This window comes from Ipomoea nil, unplaced genomic scaffold (genome assembly GCF_001879475.1).
Source record: "Ipomoea nil cultivar Tokyo-kokei standard unplaced genomic scaffold, Asagao_1.1 scaffold1043, whole genome shotgun sequence".
NCBI lineage: Eukaryota > Viridiplantae > Streptophyta > Magnoliopsida > Solanales > Convolvulaceae > Ipomoea > Ipomoea nil.
In genome coordinates, this window is record NW_017617471.1 from 4,496,931 (window position 1) to 4,505,893 (window position 8,963).

The window sequence follows — 8,963 nt, forward strand, 5'->3', positions numbered from 1 at the left end:
CTTTTACCAATCGTTATACCCTACACCACGGCGCGTGTAGCACTGTGCGCCGCGTGCCTCCCAAAACGACGTCGTTTTGGGGTTGTTTTGGGAGTCGTGGTAGGAAGTTGTTGTGATTATGTATATTTGTTCACACAATTATGTATATTTGTTCATACAATTATGTATATTTGTTCATACAGTTATGTACATTTTTTATACAATTATGTACATTCTTTTTATACAATTATGTACATCCGAATCAGAAAATTTGTGTGTATTATGTTAAGAGTTGATGTGTATTATGTTAAAAGTTTATGTTTATTATGTATTATGTTAGATTATGTGTATTATCTTTTAAAAAGAGTATGTATATTTTGTTATATAATTATGTACATTTTATGTGTATTCTAGTATAACATTATGTACATTTTTGAACATGGGTTTTTTTTTAAAGAAAAATTAACTGCCATACACTGGGGCGGGAAATTAAAAAAAAAAAAATTAAAACGACGTCATTTTGCATCTGGACGCACAGTGCAATGCGCGCCGTGGTGTAGGATATAAATTGCCTACTTTTACCATCCACTTTCTCCAGAAATGCAAGAAATTGACCAAACTCACCCGTCAATAATAATATTTCATATAAAGACAAACTTAATAACGAATTAGTAACTTTATTTTTTATTGTGCGTAGTAGCTAACATCACACTTTAAAACTATCATAACGATTGAACGCTAACTAGCGTATCTTTATCAAATAACCAAACATGAAACATGCATTAAATGGATGTGGTGAACGGAGATGCCAACTCAAGGGTAGGCTGGCAACAAATAATAATGGAATAAATAAGCAAAGCAAAGCAGTACGTGAGTGAGAACGTAACTAATATTAGGGTCGTACCAATACAAATTTAAGTGCAACATGTGGAAAAATGGACCACTGACAAACTAGCCCTTAATTGTGTGATACCATATGAATTGAAGGTGTTCATGGTGGTCGCATTATAAAACTAGAGCTTTAGTTATATGTTTTGACTCTATGTACGTAGGAATTTGCTATTAACTATATATAACTTAAGCTAGTTTATTTTATTACCGTCTTTTGGTAGCTATGATCATAAGACGTGTTTTACTCAAAGCACACATTCTGATAACGGTTAAGGGCTTGAAAATTAAAATATCTTTAGTTATATGCCTAAGTTTGCTAATTAAAAACGAGTAGGTGAAATAGTACAATAACTTCCAATTAACAAATTTTCATTTTGAAATGAAACGTGTATTATAAAATGTCCGCATATGTATTTGACCTTGTTGTCGATATTAGTGTACAAGCATTTGGGAGGTTATAAGTCGTTTGAGGTACATCCTCTGATTTATCTCCTTCATTAGACTTTAGGGCAAGAAGGGTGAGGCAAATTGTACTATAGACCATGGTCCATATTGCAATATGAATCACGAATAAATATCCATTTTTAATATACTGAAAGTTCATTTCTTTATAATAAATAATGAACATTTAGTAAATAAAAAATGAATCTTTAAAAAATAAACATTCAATATACTAAAATGAACATTATCTTTCTTTCTTTTTTTTTTGGGTGCACAGGAGGGGCCGGAAAGCCCCAAAGGACTAAAAAATTCTTCTAGTAGTCAGATTCATAGCGTCCCGCTCCTGGATATCCTTGGGTGGTTTAGAATGCACGTGCCCCACTGACTGACTTGACCCATGTTAGCAAGGTAGTCAACACACTGGTTGTCTTCCTGGAAGGTATGGTTGATCTTACAATCCTAAAACTGCCCCCTAAGCAATTTGCAATCAGTTATTAAAGTGTCCACTTCAGGTCTGGAAGTCGTGCCCTTACTCACGGCTTGGACCATTGTATGCGAGTCCGTTTTAGCGATCACCTTGTTGAAGCCCTAGTTTTTAACAATGACCATTATCTAATGTTACACAAGGTGAACTACAATCTAGAGTATAATGATTGGAATGATGAGGGACTTTAAATTCAAACTTATAAAATATTATTATTAAAAATTCATTATTATATAACGGACCATTATTAATGTGGAAAATTATTAAATTAAGCTAAATTCACTAGAAATTGTGAAGTAATGGATCAAAAGCTGGGCATGTGCTATTACTGGAATGCATGTGGATAATATATGACTACTTATATAGTAATGAGGATATATTTATTAGGAATAAGGTTCAAATTGGCCACTGAACGTAACATGAAAATGCAATTAGGCCACTGAACGAACAAAAAGTGCAATTAGGCCACTGAACACTTCAAAAACATGCAATTAGGCCACTGAACTCTCCAAACGTATGCAATTTCACCGGATAGCAGGTTACCATCAATTTTAGCAGGTTACCTGCTTACGTGGCAGCTGAGTTGGCATTTTTAATAATTTTTAAATAATTTTTAATAATTAATTTTAATAATAAATTTTATAAAAAATTGAAAAAAATTAAATAAAAAATAAAATAAAGTCGTTTTTATTTTTTTTAATTTTTTTAAATAAAAATTTATTATTAAAATTTATTAAAATAATTTAAAATTTATTAAAAATGCCAACTCAGCTGCCACGTAAGCAGATAACCTGCTAAAATTGAGGGTAACCTGCTATCAGGTGAAATTGCACATTTTTGGAGTGTTCAGTGGCCTAATTGCACTTTTTTTCGTTCAGTGGCCTAATTGCATTTTTAGGTTACGTTCAGTGGCCAATTTGAACCTTATTCCTATTTATTAAGTATCACACTTGTACGAGATGTCTCACAAATTCTTATTCATAAAGCGAGGTCGAGTCAATATGAAAATATAATATTTATATTGAAAAATATAATAATAATTATGAATAAAGTGTTTGTTACTTATAAAGAAAATTGTAATATTTTTATGACGATAATTTTATATTTTGATATAAAAATATTACATTTTTCATAAAAAATCAAAATGAGACAAGAGACTCATTTTATAATAGCTTATAGGAGTAAGTATTTGAAAAGCATTGAGCCAACTGATCTGATCAGAGGTCAAACATTATTATATTATTTGAAGTAATTTAATTAATAGCGCATGCAGAAATGAATTTGTTTGATTAGCCACAGTACACATCACCAATCCCATTACAGATTAGATTTATTCTAAAGATCAGATCAGATTCCCCTGCAAACTACCTCTCCATCAAGTCTCTCTTCGCACATAATTTTTTTAATGCAATTTAAAAAAAAAATAATTTACAAACTATTATACTGAAAGAGAGTTTAATTATTCAACAAAAATAATTACTCCTCTACCCGTGAAATCATATGTTATTATATCACTATCACACTTTCTTATTGCAATTAATCAAACATGTTAAGTTTCCAACTTTCCATACAATAACATTTGCATAATTGCATATATAAATATATTACACCCAATTTCTCCTTACTATTTTATTTACTTTAATAAATTAAAGTCAAACCAACATGAGTTTACAAACTAATAAAAACTCTATTGAGGTAGAATGTTTCGGCAACGTTCACTTTATTATCCAAAAATAACGTTATTAGTCATCCAATTATGAGAAAATAGTTAAAATTATTTACTTTTTTAATCAATTAAAATATATCATGTTAAATCATTAACCAAAAAAAATAAAAATGATACAGTATATAAAGTACCAAATTTAGGGTTCTAGAAGTTCCGGGCTCTGTTTCCTGACCCGACAAAAATGTAGTACGGATTTGTTTGGTTTAGGTGAGAGAGAAAAAGACAAACACATAACACAACCCAATTAAGTCCCAACAAACCCACCTGTCAATCCCATTTCTTTGGTCAACGCCTTAGTTTATTCCCCACAAGCTCACACCATTCTCCATAAAATATTCTCAACATTCATCTAAACTTTTTCGATTTACGAAAAAATCAACAATTATTATTTAAAAGTATGGTTTAGATAAAATATATCTTATGATTCTACTCGATAAAAAATTATAAACAAATAAATCAACTTAAATTATTTATAATTAATCGACAAAAAATTACAGTCATCTAAATTTATGCACCTTCTATTATGAATTGCATCGGGTATAGATGAGCTAACAAAACTTATGGAGATTTTAAGTGTGGCATTTTAACATGTATTACAAGATGATACTTTAATCTTTGTTAAATTGCACATTATGTTTGAAGTACAACTTTTATAGCACAAAGTACAATTGATTAATGGATGTAAATGCTTTGCATGGCATTTTAAAGTTTGTTTTAATTAATTTTTGTTTAAAATCTACGCAATATAAAACATTTTATGGACTAAATTTAAATACTTCCTCAAATATTTTTATAACAAAATCTCGATACTAAGGGTAAATCTAATCAAGTTGATCATGCTATTGACTTTGTAACTATAAAGTTACTAGTCTCAGTGGGATTGATCTATTTGCTTTGTTGATTTGAGTCGTTAATCATGGACAATCTCGAAAATCTATAATCCTTAGAGTATGTTTGGTTGGATGAAAAAAGTTTTCTACAGAAAATGGTCCTCCGTTTGGTTCATGAAAAATATTTTCCTTAGTTTTGAGGTAAACATTACCCTTATTACTTTTATTGTCATTATCATTATGTAGGTACATCTCAGTCTTTATACCCATTATTTTTTACCATTTCAATCCCAACCAAACAGCCAAATCAATATCTCCAGTCTTTTTTTTTTTTTTTTCACTAATCAAACAATAAAATTAATATTCCTAGTAATTTCTTTTCCATGAAATTTCAGTTCTATTTCCCCTCAAATATTTTCGTGAACCAAACGAGAAATAGACGAGATTTGTTTCATCCCGGGGGTGCTGAGTATAAAATGTACCTATTGAATATTTAAATGAAGTGTTGAGTATACGGTAAACATTAAAGTAATTGAAAATTAGGATAGATTAACATGGAAATTCTGGTGAACAACTCCCCTTAGCCATTGCTGATCATAATACTTCTTCTCTCCAACGTAGACTTTCTTCCCAATCATACACAGTTGATAATTCTCTCCAAATCTGTAAATGGGGCATTGAGATTCGCGTCACATTTACAGCTTTCGTTTGCTTCACGCAGAAGCTGGACCATTGGACCAGAGAAAACATTTTTTCTCTTCTCCATTCCAAAGTCCAAACCACCACCGGCTACCTCTCAGAGAGAAAGAGGAAAAAGGTTTCTTGTCCCGCTGAAGAATCTTTCTTTCTTTCTTTCTTACTTTCTTTGGTTTATCTTCTGATTCCAAAGGGAGAAAAGAAACCAAAATGCCGTTGGAATGGGAAGTGAAGTTAGGGAAGAAATGTAAAGCGCAAGACTCCGCCTTTTTTTCTCCCTCTACCCGTTTCACTATTAAGCTCCTCACTTTCTGTATTAAAGATCATATGTGCTAGCTGAGCTCACTCATTGCTTGCCCCTGCATTGTCCTTCTTGCATTCTTCCAAGGTGCCCTTTCTGAATTTATATGTTTCTGGTTCTAGAATTATGCTACTTATGTGAATGTGTTTGTTTGGTAGTTTTTTGTTGCAATTGCACTCAAGGTGTTTGTGATATGGTTTCTGAGCTGAAACTTGATTGTGTTTTGACTTTTGAATAGTCTGTGTTTGCTGCCAATGCTGAGTTGTACTAACATTTACAGAGCCACAGAGGCTGGAAATCTTGGATTCAAAGTGACCCAATTCAGAATTAGATGTGAACCATTTCAAGATTGTTTGACTTCGTTGCTTTCTTTCAAGTATCATGATCTTAAAAGGATGTTTCAAGAAAGTGTTATAGTCTTGTAGTTTAGCTGGGTGTAGGGGACTTAAACTGAAGAGGTTTCCAAATTTAAGAAATTAATGTTTTGATTACATCTTGATCAAATAATCACTGACAATACCATTTCTAAGTGTTTCAGCCGAAATTCCGGTGTTGAAATGATTTGGTTTTGTGAATGATAGTACTAACTCTTAGCTGTTCTTTCGATTGTCATTTATGTCGTGGTGAGAAGTGTCTGGGCCTAGACAGTGATGTGAGGTAATGACTCTCAACTACTTCTAATGAGAACAGGAAGACTAGCAGCCTCTATTTTAGCACAAGCAGTTCCTATATAACTCCTGATCTGTTACAGATTACAAAAATAAGGGAACTTGGAAGCTTCGGTTCCTTATAGGGGCATTTTGTTCAGTTGTTTCCCGGTTTCCTTCAATGTATTGTTCATACGTAGCAGCAGTCTTGTGTTTGTCTAATTGTCTTACACTTTCCAAAAAGTCCTCTAAGTGAATAAAGTGATCTGAGAAGAGAATTCAGTGAAATCTTCTATTTTCTTTTTCTTTTCTGTGTTTCTTAGGAACATTCTCGTCTGTTATGGTGTTGTATTGATTCAGATATTAATTTGTTCTAAGCATCACTTACTTTTCATTTTGTATATTTATTTTGACTATAGGTGTTACCACTGTTTCTAGGTGATGAGAGTGACAATGGTTAACAACTCAACATTAGTCTCCTATTGCTAGAAGAGTAAATACGAGGAATGTTGAAAGTGCTGTTCTGAATTGTCCCGAATTTGCTAAAGGATGAAGCTGTATACATCTTTTTCTACACTTCCGCTCGTTTTATGTGTGCTCCTCTTCCAAAAAGTTGTCTCGGACCTGAAGGCAGACAGACAAGCCCTTCTAGACTTTGCTTCTGCAACACCGCATGGCAGGAGGCTCAACTGGAGCATGAAGGCCTCGATCTGTACTTCTTGGGTTGGTGTCACTTGCAGTGAAGATGGAAGTCGTGTGGTTGAACTCCGGCTTCCTGGTGTTGGATTTAGCGGTCCTATACCAGAAAACACGATAGGAAGACTGGATGCGCTTACAACTCTCAGCCTGCGATCCAATCTTCTAAGCGGGAGTCTTCCATCGGATGTATTGTCTCTTCCTTCCCTGCAGAACATCTATCTCCAGCGTAATAACTTTTCTGGGGATATTCCTTCCACTCTTTCTCCAGAACTCGACTTCATTGATCTCTCCTTCAATTCCTTCACAGGCAATATTCCGGTAAAAGTTCAAAACTTGACACACCTTACTGGTTTGAACCTTGAAAATAACTCTCTTACAGGATCTATACCCGATCTCAACCTCCCGAATCTTAAGCAATTGAACTTGAGCAACAACCTTCTTAACGGCTCAATTCCACCATCACTTAAAAGGTTCCCTTCTTCATCATTTGGAGGAAATTCTTTGCTATGTGGGCCACCCTTGAATCGATGCCTCTCTACTGCACCTTCACCTTCTCCTTCTCCCTCGCCTTCTCCATCTCCTTCGCCTTCACCTTCACCTTCACCTTTACTATCTCCCTCTCCTACGCATTCCAATTCCAAGCCACCACCTCGTTCACCAGGTCAGCTGCCATTGTCACCAAAGGCTCCCGAAAACCCAAAAGCGAAGTCAAAGTTAAGTAGTGGATCTATCATTGCCATTGCTGCTGGAAGTACTGCAGCAATCATCTTTGGTTTCATTCTGGTGATGGCCCTATGTTGTATGAAGGGGTTTTATACTAAAAAAGGTGCTACTACGGGAAAGAACCTTAATGCAGAAAGAGCTGCCCCAAAGGAGGATTTTAGTAGCGGAACACAAGAAGCTGAAAAGAATAAACTGATTTTCTTCGACGGCTGTTCTCACAATTTTGATCTCGAAGATCTACTAAGAGCCTCAGCAGAAGTTCTTGGAAAAGGGAGTTATGGAACAACGTATAAGGCGATACTGGAGGAGGGTGTTACAGTAGTCGTGAAGCGGCTAAAGGAAGTAGTGGTTGGCAAAAGAGAATTCGAACAACAAATGCAGAGCATTGGCACATTAAGTCATCACCCTAACGTTGTTGCTCTTCGTGCTTATTACTACTCCAAGGATGAGAAACTCCTGGTTTATGATTTTGTCACTCGAGGCAGCTTGTCTGCTCTGATGCATGGTATCAAATCTCTAACTGGAGAAATCTGCCATTTTATGAAACACACTTTCTGTTTTCAACAACATTAACATTCATTGCCATGTTTCTATGTTGATGATCACAGGGAACAGGGAATCAAGAATGGCACTCGATTGGAATACAAGGTTAAAGATCGCAGGGGGAGCTGCAAGGGGCGTTGCCCACATACATTCTGTTCCCGGTGCAAGGCTAACTCACGGCAATATAAAATCTTCGAATGTCCTCCTCACTCAAGACCTCAACGGATGCATATCGGATTTTGGCCTCACGCCACTTATGGGCTTCACCACAATCCCACCAAGAAGCGCGGGATACCGAGCACCGGAGGTGATTGAAACAAGGAAATCCACCCAAAAATCAGACGTTTACAGCCTCGGGGTTCTCCTACTCGAACTGCTGACAGGAAAAGCGCCAGTGCAGTCAGCAGCGCAGGAAGAGGTGGTGGATTTGCCAAAATGGGTTCAGTCTGTTGTTAGAGAGGAATGGACTGCAGAGGTGTTTGATGCAGAACTGATCAACTATCATCAGAGTATGGAAGATGAGATGGTGCAGTTGCTTCAGGTTGCAATGGCCTGTGTCGGAAAGGTGCCGGAAATGAGGCCTAAGATGGATGAAGTTGTGAGGATGATTGAGGAAATCCGGCAGCCGGATTTCGACAACCGGCCATCATCTGAAGATAACAAGTCTAGGAGCCCAAGCAGCTCTGCTGTATGATGACCATAGCTTTTTATCATTTCAGATTTTCAGTCCATTTGTATGTCACCTTTTTAGGTTCATCTCAATTTTTAAAAATCCTTTGTCTTTAGCTTCTTCCTTTTTTTTTTAACCCCTTTTTTCATGTAATCTTAATATTTATATGAAATGAAAATGGTATGTTTGAACATTGCTTTGAAAATTATAATGCAACAGATCTTTACATTTTAATTTCATTAAATTAAACATATTACATTTATTTCTACTTGATTCGAAAGTTGCTATCCACATTCATATTATTTGATGGATAAAATTAATCCACGTTCATAT

The 8,963-nt window shown here is 35.1% G+C and overlaps 1 protein-coding gene across 4 annotated transcripts; it reads left to right on the forward strand.

Moving 5' to 3' along the window:
* The first annotated feature begins 4,903 nt into the window (after positions 1 to 4,903).
* LOC109181592 (probable inactive receptor kinase At5g58300) lies at positions 4,904 to 8,835 on the forward strand. 4 transcript variants are annotated; one of them, XM_019331434.1, is made up of 3 exons: positions 4,904 to 5,435; positions 6,415 to 7,922; positions 8,026 to 8,835. In XM_019331434.1, exons 2-3 carry the CDS (start codon positions 6,545 to 6,547, stop codon positions 8,652 to 8,654), a joined length of 2,007 nt encoding a protein of 668 aa, XP_019186979.1. In that variant the 5' UTR covers positions 4,904 to 5,435; positions 6,415 to 6,544; the 3' UTR covers positions 8,655 to 8,835. The 4 variants fall into 4 exon arrangements, with proteins under 4 accessions (XP_019186979.1, XP_019186982.1, XP_019186983.1 ...); XM_019331437.1 differs by having other exon boundaries at positions 6,434 to 7,922; XM_019331438.1 differs by lacking the exon at positions 4,904 to 5,435 and adding an exon at positions 6,093 to 6,178 and having other exon boundaries at positions 6,434 to 7,922.
* Positions 8,836 to 8,963: the final 128 nt, after the last annotated feature.

Bases quoted from the DNA above. Each gene is read 5' to 3' on its own strand.
- LOC109181592 (XM_019331434.1), top strand. From the start codon at position 6,545: ATGAAGCTGTATACATCTTTTTCTACACTTCCGCTCGTTTTATGTGTG. The intron at 7,923-8,025 runs GTATCAAATCTC...TGATGATCACAG, and splicing joins CTTGTCTGCTCTGATGCATG to GGAACAGGGAATCAAGAATG.